Source organism: Limulus polyphemus, unplaced genomic scaffold, assembly GCF_000517525.1.
Source record: "Limulus polyphemus unplaced genomic scaffold, Limulus_polyphemus-2.1.2 Scaffold79, whole genome shotgun sequence".
In the NCBI taxonomy this organism is placed as follows: domain Eukaryota; kingdom Metazoa; phylum Arthropoda; class Merostomata; order Xiphosura; family Limulidae; genus Limulus; species Limulus polyphemus.
The window spans coordinates 421,112-437,682 of NW_013665689.1; the positions used below are offsets into that span (position 1 = coordinate 421,112).

Below are 16,571 nucleotides of genomic sequence, written 5' to 3' on the forward strand. Positions count from 1 at the left end.
CTGTGTACTATCAATAAGAAGAAACAAGATTTAACAATAATGTGTCCTGTCAATAAAAAGAGAATAGATTAAACAATAATGTGTACTGTCAATAAGAAGACACAAGATTTAACAATAATGTGTCCTGTCAATAAAAAGAGAATAGATTAAACAATAATGTGTACTGTCAATAAGAAGACACAAGATTTAACAATAATGTGTCCTGTCAATAAAAAGAGAATAGATTAAACAATAATGTGTACTGTCAATAAGAAAACAGAAAATTTAACAATAATGTGTCCTGTCAATAAAAAGACATAAGATTTAAAAATATTGTGTACTGTCAATAAGAAGACACAATATTCAACGATAATGTGTACTGTCAGTAAGAAAATACAAGATTTAACAATAATGTGTACTGTCAATAAGAAGACACAATATTCAACGATAATGTGTACTGTCAGTAAGAAAACATAAGATTTAACAATAATGTGTCCTGTCAATATGAAGACACACTGTATCGTTAAATCTTGTTTCTTCTTATTGACAGTACACAGTATCGTTAAATATTAGTATCGTTAAATCTTGTGTCTTCTTATTGACAGTAGACAGTATCGTTAAATCTTGTGTCTTCTTATTGACAGTACTTACTGACAGTACGCAGAAAGTACATAGTATCGTTAAATCTTGTGTTTTTTTAAATCTTGTGTCTTCTTATTGATTGAGAGTACACAGTATTGTGTCTTCTTCTTATTGACAGTACACAGTATCGTTAAATCTTAGCGGTAAGTCTGAAGGCTTATAATGCTATAAACCGGGTTTCGATACCTGTAGTTGGCACGACACAGCTATCCCATTGTGTATCCTTGAGCTTATCTACAAATAAACAAAACGTTTAAGTGTGTAAACTACTGTATAATATATTTCAACAATACCAACCTTATGAGTTGTTAGGTTTCATAATAAGTTAATGTTAATGTACATCATTGCACTTGCTGATAAATAGATGGGAATTAAATCATTTAAAAAAAGATTAAATGGGGAGTTACTTTCGTGCAAATAGTTGTAGTACAACGTTCTTTGTAATATTTCCCAACATACAGCTAGATAGATATGAACACGAAGAAGAGGTTATTAGCTATGTCTATAATAAAATAATTTTAAGATTTTTATATATCTCGGTTTTCACCGGTTCAACATACCTCGTTACTCTTACGATTTCCTTGTTTAATTAGTGGAACTAGCCTATTGTGTATTTTTGCGCTAAAACAAACAAACCTGTTTAAATAGTTTCGTCTTCAGGTTTGTTAAAAAATCCCTATAAACCGGTTTGATTTGTAAAACAGAAAATATTGACGGGAAGGAACTTTGCTTTCGATAGGCTAAAATTATTATTGTTATTTTATAGACGTAGCAAACTGATTAAGTATGCTAAGGCGCTAAATTCGTGCTACGCATTTAACTATTTTGAAAAGAATATATATACAGATTATACTCGTTTCATAAGCTTAAAGAGTTTAAATCATCGTGTTTCATTAAAACATTCGAATTGTATTATTTGGTTTAAATAACAATTAGTAAGTACTATACAGTGTAAAGTAGTTTTGTCAATTAACTCTACCCCTAACAAATTGCAAAGTGTTAGTAGCAATAATTTCATCATTTCAGATCCTCCCGAAGATATCAAGATTTCAGTGGTTCAACTGGAGATTTTGGAAGGCGAAATCCCGGAAGATCTAGTGTGTTCTGCCTCTGCTCATCCCAATGGAGAATATTTCTGGCTTCAAAGAGGAAAACCAGTATCACAAGGTCCGGTTCTGTCATTCAATTCTTCTCTGTCTAAGGAAATGGCTGGAAACTATACGTGCGTTGTTAGAAACAGACACGGCAGAGCCAAGACAGCAGCGTTTATTCGAGTTCTTCGTGAGTTAACTCTTTAATTTTTTTTCTACTTAGTTAAAGTAGGTGCTTTTAAATAGGCATTATTTTGTGTAAAATAATGTAATAATGAGAATGTCAAAAACACCTTTTTTCTTATCCCTTTCGGTAGTTATATTTATAAAATACCATCAAATTGAACCATCAAATGTTTTTTAAAAATATATTAAATCAACACAATATTTTGATACGTATTTTAAAATCCTGAGTTGAGTCATTATTCATATTTCAACATTAAATTAACAATGTCTGAAAGTAGTTTTGAATATATGGGCACTATTTGAACAATACTACATAAAGGTGTAATAAGGATAATATGCTAACAATATAGAGTAACAAGAATGTTAACAGACAGGATATTTATAGCCTATCTCGTATTTAATCCACAGGATGGAAATAATTAGAAATCGAAGAATATTTTCAGAAAAAATAAACGACTAACCCTATACAGTTGAAGTGCTTAATATTTATTAACTGTTACTGGGAAAGTTCTTTTTTTGGTCATCTTGATGAATGCCTGTAGCCAAAATCAGAGTAAAAAAAAATAAACACCTTCAATTTCTGAATAGTCGGTTATTTAAGATAAATAGTGATTACCGAATATTTTTTTAATTTGGGCTATAGGCTTGGGCAGAAAACAACTCATAGAGAATAGACGAATTTACACAGATCCATGTTGAAATACATAATTAACCCGTATTGTCGGTTACTGAACTCTAACTGTAAAGAATATACATTAATTACAATTTCCATGAACATTTTAAACGTGAGTTAAAAAAATTAAATCTATAAATAAAACAAAAAACTTTTAACCAATATCAGTATCAATGCTATCTAATAGACACGCATACACATGAATTGAATAAAAAATATAGGAAAAACAATAAAAAAGGAAAGTTTTCCGTGCCACTGAATATTTACAAACAGTCATGACAGCTACTTTACTACTTATGTGTGTCAGGGAACGTAAGATGATTGACAAAAAACATTATAGCATTTCAAACCAAGGCCTGGCATGACTTGGTAGTTATGGCGCCCGATTCGCAACCTGAGAGTCGCGGTTTCGAAACCCCGTCGCATCAAACATGTGCGCCCATTTCAGCCGTGGGGGCGTTATAATGTGACAGTCAATTTCGGTATTCGTTGGTAAAGAGTAGCCCAAGAGTTTGCGGTGGGTGGTGTTGACCAGCTGCCTTGCCTCTAGTCTCACACTGGTAAGTTAAAAACGGCTAGCGTAGATAACCTTCGTGTAGCTTTGTGCAAAACTGAAAAGAAACCAAACATTTAAAACCACAAAGGAATGTTTCATAAGCCCATGCTACTATCTATATCCGATTAACTCTTCAACTTTTTTTATTTTACATTGTATTGTATTATATATTTACTTTATTATATAAAAACAAATGGAATTACGGTCAAGTTCTTTTATGCTCTTCTACTCCAAGGCCTGTAGTACGTTCTTTCTCCGTAAAGTACATTTTCATATATCTACGTTCTAGACTGTTTTCTGTTTTGGTTGTAGTGGTGGTGTAGATTGTTTTTTTTTTCTTACGTTGGTCAATAAGTTACATAGAGTTGATCTTGATCGAACTTTCGCTTTGTATTCGAGCTCAGAGAATATCCGTCTCAGTTTTTCAATCGTTTCCTTGACATATGGCAAGGAAATGTACTTACAAGAAGAAGTTGTTTTTTGTTTTTTTTCCTTGCTGGAAAGCACTGAGTTGAAGTGCTCGTTTAACAAGAGATCCTGGAAAGAAAACTTGGTATGGTCTGACACTTAGCCAACAAAGAACATAAACTAACATCTGAAAATCATAACTTGAAATAATACATAAACTGAAGAAAAAAGTTAAAAGCTAACAGGTACACACAAGACTACCCGTTAAACAGGTATTTTAACCATTGATTTCCAAGGGAGAAATTTTACGTAAAGTTTGCCTGGTATGCAAACTTCTTTGTAATATAGTGCACACGAACATGGTTACAAGATAGATGAAATTCCAACCAAGACAAAAATGATAAAATATAGCTATGAATCTAAACATTTTTTTAATTATTTAGAGAAAAAAAGTAAGTGTATAATTGAGTACACAAACGTACAAAAGTTTCCTTAGAAACTCTGGAAGTTTTCAATGCATCAGATTTAAAAAAAACGTATGAAATTAAAAACAAAATCTTAAGAATAAATCTGTGAAATCGCAACCTTAAATTAAACAGAATCATCCTAAAAAAACATGTACATTTCAAGATACAAAAAAAGAGACGTTGGTGAAGGATTTTACGAAAATTGGAAAACCGTTATTCTATTATGGTATAGATAGGCACAAAATTTACAATATCAAAACTTATTACATTACACAACATTTCAGGTTAACACCCATCTTTACAATATCAAAAATTATTACATTACACAACATTTCAGGTTAACACCCATCTTTACAATATCAAAAACTATTACATTACACAACATTTCAGGTTAACACCCATCATTACAATATCAAAAATTATTACATTACACAACATTTTAGGTTAACACCCATCTTCAACTGCACGTGATTATATGCTTTTGTAATTTCGTTTAATATGAATCATTTCTACATAAACCGAAAATAAAAAAAAGCTCGTACATGAATTGAATATGTATATATATATAGTGTTGTATTTAAAACTTTTTTTTGTAATTTGAAAAGTTGCCAAGTCAATGATATCATGTACGTAGTTCAGCATTATCGAAATGTTTCACTTTATGTTTGAACATTTCAACCAACAGATAAGCCTGATTGCGTCATAAGCGCAGGATACGACAATTCTGGGACGCCGCTCCTGACTTGTCAGGCCCACTCTCAACCTAGAGTTGTTAACTTCACGTGGTACAGGGACAATGTAACAGTTCATGTTGACCAAGTGCATGATGGAGTTAGCCATAGCCTATTGAAACTACCGAAGAAGAACAAAGAGTATTCTAGTTTATACTCTTGTGTTGCTGCGAATGCAATTGGATTGTCATATCCATGTTTCGTTCCACTATCAAAACTGCCATGTAAGTAGTGTTGCCTTTTTTTTAACACAGGGGGCAAAGAAATCTAATTAGAAAAATGTAAGAACCTCATTGATTTCCAATGTTTACTTATTTGTGAAGCCTATTTAGTATAGTAATTAGCATATTGTTAAAAACTATTGAAAGTAATGATAATTTTTCGCAAATCATTAAAGTGTTTTATTCCCTAGATATTTAATATTTCAAAAGGTCATTTTCTAATAATATTTAATATTTCAAAAGGTCATTTTCTAATGATATTTAATATTTCAAAAGGTCATTTTCTAATAATATTTAATATTTCAAAAGGTCATTTTCTAATAATATTTAATATTTCAAAAGGTCATTTTCTAATAATATTTAATATTTCAAAAGGTCATTTTCTAATGATATTTAATATTTCAAAAGGTCATTTTCTAATGATATTTAATATTTCAAAAGGTCATTTTCTAATGCCCCAGCTTACATTAACTAAGTTTATTATTATTTTTTTTTTGTGTGGATTTCTGGATTTTAGTCTGGAATGTTAGAGCGAAAGTATCCTTTATTAAAAATATTCCAGAAATTATTGTGGTATTTAAATTAAGTCAGAGTTTAATATATCAAAGCGAAAACCTAAACTACATCTGTAATATAGCAGAAAATTTGTAGATAAGAAATTTAAATCGGCTTAGATTTAAAAGAAATTCGGGAGAAACTTTATGATATAAAAACCTAGTAACTTTTATTTTTTGATATAAATAAAGTAAAAAGTTTTGAAATTACATAACATTCACCAGTTTAACCTGGCAATAAAAGCGACGGTATTAAAAAACCTCCGGACTAGCTATTATTAGAAGGTAGAATATTGGCGTGACTGTTCAGATAGCGTGAATTTTGTTTAAATACAAAATTTACACACGCTTCTTTTACTTTCATATCGAAATGGTGTTTTAGGATATATAACTTCTCATCTAGAGTTAGCACACTGTCTTAACCTTGCAGTAAAAATAGATTGTAATAACTCGTATTGTATAACAAATTCTATAATATAAATAGGCCTTAACTTTCTCAAAAATGATTTAGAATCCTTACAATACGGAAAAAAACAACAACAATGAAAGATGGGTCCCCTTTTGAAAGAATGATATATGACATAAAAATGGTAATTGAAGAAAGCTAACCAACCACACACACACCTAAATGTCAGTTCTGAAACGTAGCATAAATAAAGGAAGTTTTCATTTAGACGTGAGTCGTTAATTCTCTTCAATAAATGTAAAAATTATATAAAGAAACATTGTTTTGAGTATTTAAAATACCTATTAACATGACATTTGATCTATTCCCGTGTCAAAAATCTTTCTACAGACATTAAAACATAAATACGACTCTTGGGAATAAAATATAAAAATTAAGTTAATCATTCTTATCTGATGATTTACTGCCTAGAAAAATTAATATATATGTTTATAGCAGAAAATATAAGTTCCTGGTGGGAAATATATTATTACCCGTACTTTTATTTAAGTGATTTAGTTTTCTATATAAAATACGTGTATTTGTCATATTTGTTGCTTTTATGCATTCGTAGAAAAATTGCTAAACACCTATTTAAACCTTGAAAACATATAACACGATTGTAGCTTACAATAAGAAGGAGTTTATCGTTTCTAGCCCCCCTCTCTGGTTTTTTTTTTGAGTCAGATAAATAAACCGGTAAGTTAAGTGTAGTTAACAGTGCCTACTAAATATATGTTTAGTTTTCTAGCTAAGGTAGTCAAAAATAAATTTACTTCATGGTCCTACAATTATTTTGATCAACAAAGAGAAGTGATGAATGCTGAAGAAGTAGAAACAGGCCTGAAAATTAGGTAATTCATAGCACATGTATTTCGATAACACCATACAATTCTGTCCAGATAATTTACTAAAATCACTTTTATTCGTTTTCTTGTAAATTGAATATTTTTGGTTTAAATTCATTCAATTTATCATGAAACAATTTATTGCTCTTTTATATAAACGAAAAAAATAATCGTTATACCAATATTAAATTAACCTAACGTTCTGACGAAAAAAATAAATATTAGTTCAAAAACTATATTTATATTTATTTCGCTGAGCTTGAGTTTGCTTGCTGTTTATTATTATTAATTGAGTAACTACATTTAACGTGTCGCTTGTTTTATAAAACATTTACTGTCTACATGTTGGGTAAAATAAGGGGTTTATGTATCAACAGTATTAGCCCCTATTTTTGTATGTGTTTTCTGAAAACTTAGGGCTTTCTTTCTCTGTAGCTGACTTCTTACTCTTCTTATTTTGATCATGAAGATGGTTTCTGTCGTAACTTTAAGTTGTTATAAACAGTATGCGGTGTAAGAGACACATTGGATTAAAGACTAATTCATTGTACTGTTTCTGATGTCATGAACTAGACATTTTTTATATGGCTGAGCCTTGTTGCTCCTTAGAAATCAATAATAAGTATAGAAGCCACAATTGTTTCATTTTTATCTTAAGGTTTCTGATTACGAAAATATCTGTTTTTCTGCAAACAAATTAAGTATCTCACTTAAAATATTATATATCCCATCTATACCTTGTCAATAAAATTACCACTTTGTATCTTTAACTTAATACCGAACGTTGGATACTTCTATTGAAGGTTTTCCAAACAATTGCCTTGATCTTAGAGATATGAAAGCATTATTGTTTGTTTACTGTGACTATTTATTGACGCGTGAAAGACATTTTCTGTAAGGTATTAGAAACACAATACAATATTTACGTGCTAAACAACATTTTAATACAAAAACTAAATTAACTAACATGATTTCTAAGGGTTTTGCACACACATAAAATTTTAAGTTACTCATAATATAATATTCTGTGTTGAACTCACTTCACTAACAGTTATCCTTTTTTATCGGGTAATAAATTATACCGTCGTGGGAATAAATTATCATTATCCATACGTAATTACACTTCGTTGATTAAACAATTAATACAATTTCTTGGCTATAAAACTTCAGAACAACATTCAAAAACATATTTAAGCCACTTACACACAATATTTTCGTATAATTTACTTAAATAGTTGAGGGCTATTTAAAACTAGCAAACTAAAGCTCAGTTAACGCATAAACAATTGTTGGCATTATTGACAACGAATGGATGATTAGCGTACTAACTTGATTAACTATGTCCAATAATTGTAATATGGGACATAATGCACAGTATTATTGTGATACAATTATGTAATATGGGACATTATGCACAGTATTATTGTGATACAATTATGTAATATAGGACATCATTTACAGTATTATTGTGATACAATTATGTAATATGGGACATTATGCACAGTATTATTGTGATACAATTATGTAATATAGGACATCATTTACAGTATTATTGTGATACAATTATGTAATATAGGACATCATTTACAGTATTATTGTGATACAATTATGTAATATAGGACATCATTTACAGTATTATTGTGATACAATTATGTAATATGGGACATCATGTACAGTATTATTGTGATACAATTATGTAATATAGGACATCATTTACAGTATTATTGTGATACAATTATGTAATATAGGACATCATTTACAGTATTATTGTGATACAATTATACTTGTCATAAGACATTAGAATAGAAGCATAGAATATTATACACACTCTTTTAACTCTTGATAATCCCTAAAGAACGTAGTGTTTGAAAAATATAATAGGCCTAATACTATTTTACGTTTTTAAAATAAAAACATAGTTTACATTAAAACTAATCTCATTCTTAAAATTTGATAAATGATAAACTTCACTTATTTTGAAACTTAATATTGCCTTTCTTTTCCATAAATCTGTGGTGTTGTTATAATATATATTAATTATCATCATTCTACGTTTAGTAGAACTGCGTAAATGTTTTTAATTAAACATTGGCTTGTACTGGATACGCGTGTTAGTATAACTTATGAACAACTGCTATCTGAGGCTCCAATCAACTGTTAGTGAATAAAGCCTTTGGGATGAACTTATGCAAGCTAACTAAAATACTTTGAACATTGCATTGAATCAGTTACAATCTTATATATATATATATATATATATAAACAACTTAAACCGCAGGTAGTATTTGAAGTATTCACTTTCTTAATACACATTTCTCAAGCCGAATCTTGATTGAAATGTTATTGTGTTTTTAAAGACATAAATTGTATAACTTAGCCTAAGAAATTTGTTTTAACAACGGTTGTAACAGTTCTAGCAATACTTATTGGAATTGTTGATAGCTCCAGAAGGTTGGGTACAACTGCTACTGAGCGAGGAAAACCTCATAATTGTGGCTGGAGTCGCTGGAGGGTTAGTGGTGCTTGTGATAGTCTTGCTTGTCAGCTTGATTGTTGTTCTTCTTAACCGACGCATGCCTAGTAAGTCAAACTTTATTTTAACTTTATCATCTGTACTATAGTCTAGAACTCATGTTAAAATGAATTTAAAACGCACAGTTACTGTTAGTTGAATAATTTCGGCCAATTAAACATCCTCTAATCAAAGTATTTTTTTATTATTATGAAATAGATTAAGACTAACACATAACTTAATATTTGCTCATGAAAAAGTAGTAGCCTAGACTGACAGCCTATTAAAAAAACAATAAAAAAACAGGTGTTATCTGTTAGCATGCTCCGCATCTTGTGGCTGTGATAGCGCTATGAGTGATTTTTTTGTTTCGGATATTTGCACAAAGCTACACAAGGGTTATCTGCACTAGCCGTCCCGTGGTTATCTGCATTAGCTGTCTCGTAGTTATCTGCACTAACCGTCCAGTGGTTATCTGCACTAGCCGTTCCGTGATTATCTATACTAAACGTCCCGTGGTTATCTGCACTAACCGTCCCGTATTTTGGACGCACATATTAAAGGGTAGGAACTTAGGTTAGTCAACATGCGCACACCACCAACTCTTGGATTTCTCTAATCGAATAGCAGAACTTGACCGTCACATTTATAGCCTATCTACGGCCCCGAACTAAGGAGGGCAATTTTGCAGCAATGGGACACAAACCTTAAACCTCATGGTTAACAGTCCGGTACGCTAAACATTAGGCTATGTCTAATCTACGCTACAAAAGTGACAGTCAAATACCAGTATTCAGTCAGACAAGAGTAACTCAAAACTAAGGATGTTTACGGGCAGATAATTGTTTGTAGCTTTGCGCAATGATTCTGAAACAAACAAACTAGTCAATAATTTTTATACATTATTCTTCTTTTTTATTTAAACTAACAATCTGCTGTAACAACACAAAAGCTTTAAAATATTTTAATACTAATTTTTTCGCAGTCTTTTATGTGAAAAACAAGATTTAGTTCAAAATTTAATTAAAGGATATTTACTGAAAAAAAATCGTTATATCAGCAAAATGAATATGACGTATGTTATCATTCAACAGAGATCATCATAAGCCAAAAAATAATAATAATTTTTTTTTTTTACTCTTAACTAACTCAAGCCTTCCCAGTGGGTTTGCGGTAAGTCTGAGGATTCATACCGCTGAAAACCGGGTCTCAAAACACAGCACGGACAACCCATTGTGTAGCTTTGAGCTTAACAATAAAACAATAACAAAATCAACAATTAAGAAACAATTAAATGAGCTTTTGCGAAGTGATTTTCTGTGTAATCAAAGTTTTGTGGGTTAAACTCCATAAAATTAGTTATCAACAAAAAGATAAAGAACAGATTTGTTGAATATTTAGTTTGTGTATGAATACCTATCACCTATTATCATACGTCAAAAGAATAAAATCTACATCAAACGAGTTTGTTCGCTCAACTGATTACTAATTCTATCTATCTTAATTTAATAATTTTACAGTAAGAGTATTGTCGTTGGTATAATATATATGATATTTTATTAATATTTTAGAATTTATGATAAAATGTACGAAATAATTGCGAGAACTATGTCATAACTAGATATATATATATATATGTGTGTGTGTGTGTGTGTGTGTTTGTTCCAGTGTGGTTTGTTTTGAATTTTGCGCAAAGCTACACGAGGGCTATCTGCGCTAGCTGTCCCTAATTTAACAGTAAAAGGGAAGGCAGCTAGTCATCACCATCCACTGCCAACTCTTGGACTACTCTTTTACCAACGAATAGTGGAATTCACCGTCAAATTATAACGTCCCCACGGCTGAAAGGGCGACCATGTTTGGTAGAACAAGGATTCGAACCCGCGACTCTCAGATTGCGAGTCAAGTTCCTTAACCACCTGGCCATTCTGGGCTGCTCCAATGTGGATGGGTGTAACTTGTTGGTTAGTCTGCTTGGACTGTGAAGTAGAGGGTTCATGGGTCGCGGCCTGTTGTCATTAAAACGCACTCTGCACTTTGGAGCTTTTGATGCGCTATAAGAGTGACGGTCAAAACCACTATTCAGTTAGCCAAGAGTTTGGCGATCCTTTTATTCTTACAGCTCAAAGTTAAAAATGGCTATGCGCAAATGGAGTTTTGTGTAATTAAAAGTCTGGAACAAAACATAAACAGGTGACCAAATGTTCTTTGTGCTAGTTTTATTTATGGACACATAGATATTCTATGTTGTAAACATATATTCCACGATAATGCATGTTAATTGATTGCAATTTGTCATTTGGCTGAAGAGCAGAATTAGACTTATTTGTATCATGATTCAAAAAACAAAAATGGATTGCTTGTTTGTTTGTTGCTAAGCGCAAAGTTAGCCAATGAGCCTATGCTGTGAAGTTCGGTGTAAGAATCGGCTGAGTTGAGAGAGGCAAGAAAGTGGCAGACTTTTGGTTCATAGCACTACGTGGTTAGAGAGGTATTGGAAGAAAAAAATCGAAACAATCATGACAGGGAATTACTTTTTAAAGAAAAAAAAACTTTCCCAAACTTAGGTGTTCAGGGATGTTAGTATCCCCCTCGCGATAAATTATTTGTTAAAATCGTGAACTAAATAAAGTTAGTTAAATAGACTACTCAGCTATTTCCCTGTGGTGAGTTTGAAGTCTTGAGATTGAAGAAGTGTCTGGAGGATCCAGTGACAGAGAAAATATCAAGGCCGATGACATCGGTGAAGAGAAAAGAAGAAACAAGAGAACAAACTTTCGACAAGCCACACTGTTACAATTTAATTATTGAATAAGTGGCCGTCTTTCTAAGTTCAGTGGATTTGGAAGCTACAAGAACCATTATGGTTATAAGACGTTTTAATCCGATATTAGGAGAACAGGTCTGTTGGCGTGATTTGGAGAAAGACAAAACAAAAAAGAAAAAGAAAATCAACGAGAAAAAAAAAAGAAACAGATGTGATAACGGACTAATAAAGAAAGAGGCGAAGGAAAATATGCTGCTAATAAGAATCAAAACTAGTTCTAAACGTAATCTTCTTATGTGTTATTTATATAGTAAAAAACAGAAATTAATATTTGGTATGGGTCAATTCCTGATATAAATAAGTAAAACCCTAATAAAGTTTAAGGGAAAGCAAGGTGCTAGTATAGCACGATCATCACAAAGTTGACCCGCAACAAAATGGTGTCAGAAGTGGTCTACAATAATAAAATATCAGAATTGAAATTCACCAATTCGTCAGTGAATTGAAACCCAACAATGAAAAGGTTTGAAGCTGTAACCACTTCAATAAAAGCTAAGGGTTGTGTGGGGGTTGGGATTCAACTGGATGTAGCCGTGAAGTCGGGAAAGAGAGTAAGTTTCCGTTTTGTTCTTGTCTTGCCTATTTTGGTTTGACACTGGCTCAGTTAAGTTCTTACCAGTTTAAAAAATTATGTTTTTCATTGTTTAAGGGTAGAGAGTTAACGTTAGCATGGATTAGAATTGAAAATCACTGACAAAAGGTCAGTTTTTAAATAAACGTAAATAACATGGTTTAACGTGTAGGAGCAATCGGAAAAAGAAAGATTAGGTACGTGAAGTTTTCATTGAGACGGGAATCACAATAGATGATTCTACTAACCGCAAACTTAGTTAAATTACAGGAGGTTACGAAGGTTATCATAATAACGATTTAGAATTTGCTAATATAAATATTTAGAAGTGAAAACATAAAAGCTGAGAACAGACGATTGGAAGTAGAAGCTGAGAATTAACACTTGAAAATAGAAGTCAAGAATAAAATAAACATTTAGAGTTAGAGTTAGGTATAAGCAGAAATAATTCGAGTTGATAATTAGTGGAAAGCATAGTAATTTTGGTGAGAGCATGCAGGAAAGAACCACTCATGTGCAGTTACCTAAATTTTTCGAAAGCAATATATATATACATTATTCTATGCTTTTGGAAAAAAATAGCGAGAGTAGAGAAAAGGTAGCCACAGGATAGGGTGTGGAAGTTATTCCTGCGTTACCTGAAAATAGAATTGTGAGTGTATATATATTAAAGTATGATATAGTGAAGTGTAGATATGTTAAAGTATGATGTAGTGAAGTGTGGATATATTAAAGTATGATGTAGTGAGTCACTGAAGGGTACACACTTCAACGTTTGTTTGTAGTTAAGCACAAAGATACGCAATGGGCTATATGTGTTGTGTCCACCATAAGTATGGAAACCCGGTTTATAGCATTATAAGCCTTCAGACTTACCGCTGAGTCACTGAAGGGTACACATTTTGTATATAATAAATAAATTTCAAATATTAAACATCAATATACATATATGTATTAAGCATTTTAACAAATAATGTTAATGAAATTAACATTAATGAAATATAAGCTTAACGATTGTAATATACTTCACACGAACTGCAAATATTTTTCAAATTCCTCTTAATTCGTCCTTTCCAGAGACAAAAGATAGATTTTTAAGTGCTATATTACGGATGTCTGAAAAGGAATCCGAACTGGTTAAATTAAAAACAATGCTAATAAAAAGAAACATCTACAGTTTAAGTGATATTTATCACAAATGTTAGATCCAGTGCTTTTCCCAAATTTCAACACTTAAGCCTATTTTTTTTTTAAGGAATGAAATACAGACTGTATAACTTCACTTGCAAAACACATAAAAGATATTCATTTAATACAGACTATAATATATTTGTTTACTTCAGGCGCTATAACTGATTCCGATTCCTAGAACAGCAGAACACCAGTATACAACATATTTTATATTAGCCACCAATGAAAAATACCCATTAAGTAACTCTGACATTGCAACTTGCAATGCATGTTAGTTACTTAGGAATGATGTAATTCTTTTATTTTGCATTAGATAATTAAGATGGAACCTGTTGAATTCCGAAACGTTTATCTGTGTGTTATCTTATATTATAAGTAAAGAATGTTGTTTATTTTAAGTATCTCTATCCTTTTTATTGTCAATGTAACTAAATTAATGACGTAATTATATATTTCGTAAGGAACTGTTTTATAATTTATAATTACTGGCTATAGAGAAAACTAACAGTGGTAGTAATACTAAAGTTTTTCATTATTACCTTGAAGATATCGCTAGTATAAACAGTAACAAGAAGATGGTTGAATTTACCACAAAAAACGGGATAGATCTTACGTTTGAAATACTATATGAGAAACCTCGTTCGTGAAAAATTAGCGTAATTTTATGAATGTTAACCAGGAAATTTTGTAATGTTGACCGAATTATATTGTATCTCAAGCTGTGAAACATAAAAACAATAAATTATGGCATAATTATTTAGAATATTCGTATCAAGATGTTGTATGATAAATTACGTCTTTCACAAACATACCTTATATTTCAGATCCTCCTGGCCTAACAAAGGTACTATCAAAAGAAGAAAAAGTGGTAAAAGGAGATTCAGTGACCCTGTACTGTGAGATTAGTGACCTGGGATTTCCACCGGCTAGTACCTTTCGGTGGGAAATGAACGATTTAGTGTTGAATACCACATCAAATTTTTATGTTAGCCACCCCATATCTGTAGCTACTGAAGGTAATTACTCGTGTGCTGCAGTAAATCAAGTGGCCATCGGTAATACAACACCTTTCAAACTGGATGCTTTGGGTAAGATCGCAATAGTAGGATAATCTTTTGTATAAAATATTTGTTTATAAATTTATTTTAGGTAGCAGTTCAATAATTCAGGATTTTTAATCGTCCTGTATTCTTGGGTTAGCTTATTATTTCACAAGCTCAATAAGGCTTTATTATAGAATATAAATAAGCTTTTCTACAAACTATTTAGAAGTATAAGTTTTGTTAATCACTAGAGTATGAAACTTAAAGGGTTAAATGTTATTACAGAAGCTCTATAAGAACCAGCTGAAATATGGCCAACATTTTAATTTATCAATATATTATGATTACAATTGTAACAATGCTGGTGAGAATAGTAGTAAAGAAATCTTCTCTGTGCAGCTCCTCCAAGGTTAGTAGAAGAACTTCCAAGAATTGGTGGAGCTTTGCGCAACCTTCAGTCTGTAAACTTAAAGTGCAGGGTTGAGTGTGAACCTTTATGTGGCATTACCTGGTACCGAAACAATGAAAGCCTAAATGGATCCAAGTTCTTTACTATAGAAACATTCCAAGAGGCACCAGATGTTGAAAATAACACGTTTGAGTCTGTAGTTAGCATTTTATCTTGGAATATGAGGCATTTTCCATCTGAGAGTTTCGACTTCAATAACTTTACCTGTAAAAGCTCAGAAAATGAAGTGGGTGACAGCGTCTCAAGCAGCATGATTTTCCGACTGGAATGTAAGTAGTTTTTCTCATTGCTCTTCTTTATTGATCATGAGATCAATATTGTCTTTCCATAACTATTTGGCTAATGCATTGGGTTACGGCGTCACCCAGAATTATTGCTTTACGCCTCATCTCTTTGTAGAAGTTTTTGTACTCAATGTTATTCCATTTCTTTATTTTATGAGTTGGGTTTCTCAATGAACGTTCACGCTAAATATCGGGGTTGTGCAACTTTGAGGTTAACAACAAAAACTTCATGAGCGTTGTATATAGTATGGTATACAAGACTGGAATGAATTATTTACATAATCCCAGCGAATTTCTTGTAGATTCTTATTTAGTTACATTTTAATGCATCATTGATGGTTTGAATGCTTAATTTAAGGCGTATTTATACATTTATCAATCTACCCGATCTTTTTTTTTAATTATTATATGTTAATTACAGTGCTCTATGATAAAGTATTTATGCTTGATGTAAAAAAAAAACTGATGTATTTTAAGTTTTCCTTTTACAGTAGTTTAGTCTATATTGCTTTTACTTGTTTTACAGTAGTTTAGTCTATATTGCTTTTACTTGAAATGTAGTCCTGATAGTTATAGAAAAGAAATATATTTTACAAATTCGGAACACAAGTTTACCCAATTTTACAAACAACTAAACTATGTATGTTTGAGATGCAAAAGTTGAAGATTGATTTAGCGGTAAGTCTGAAATCTTATAACGCTAACAACCGGGTTTCCATACTTATGGTGGACACAACACATATAGCCCATTGCGTATCTTTGTGCTTAACTACAAACAAACGTTGTTGTATGTTTTTGATATGAGGGTTATTTTGACATGTTAGCTTAGATTATTGATATGAGGGTTATTTTGACATGTTAGCTTAGATTATT

The 16,571-nt window shown here is 31.4% G+C and overlaps 1 protein-coding gene across 1 annotated transcript in view; it reads left to right on the top strand.

Moving 5' to 3' along the window:
* The window catches only part of LOC106467328 (titin-like), a 125,409-nt gene that overhangs the window by 101,674 nt on the left and 7,164 nt on the right, over positions 1 to 16,571 (top strand). Inside the window, exons 7-8 of the mRNA XM_022396170.1 lie at positions 14,727 to 14,990; positions 15,345 to 15,683. Of these exons, the coding sequence (XP_022251878.1) occupies positions 14,727 to 14,990; positions 15,345 to 15,683 (603 nt within the window). The remainder of the gene's footprint in view (positions 1 to 14,726; positions 14,991 to 15,344; positions 15,684 to 16,571) is intronic.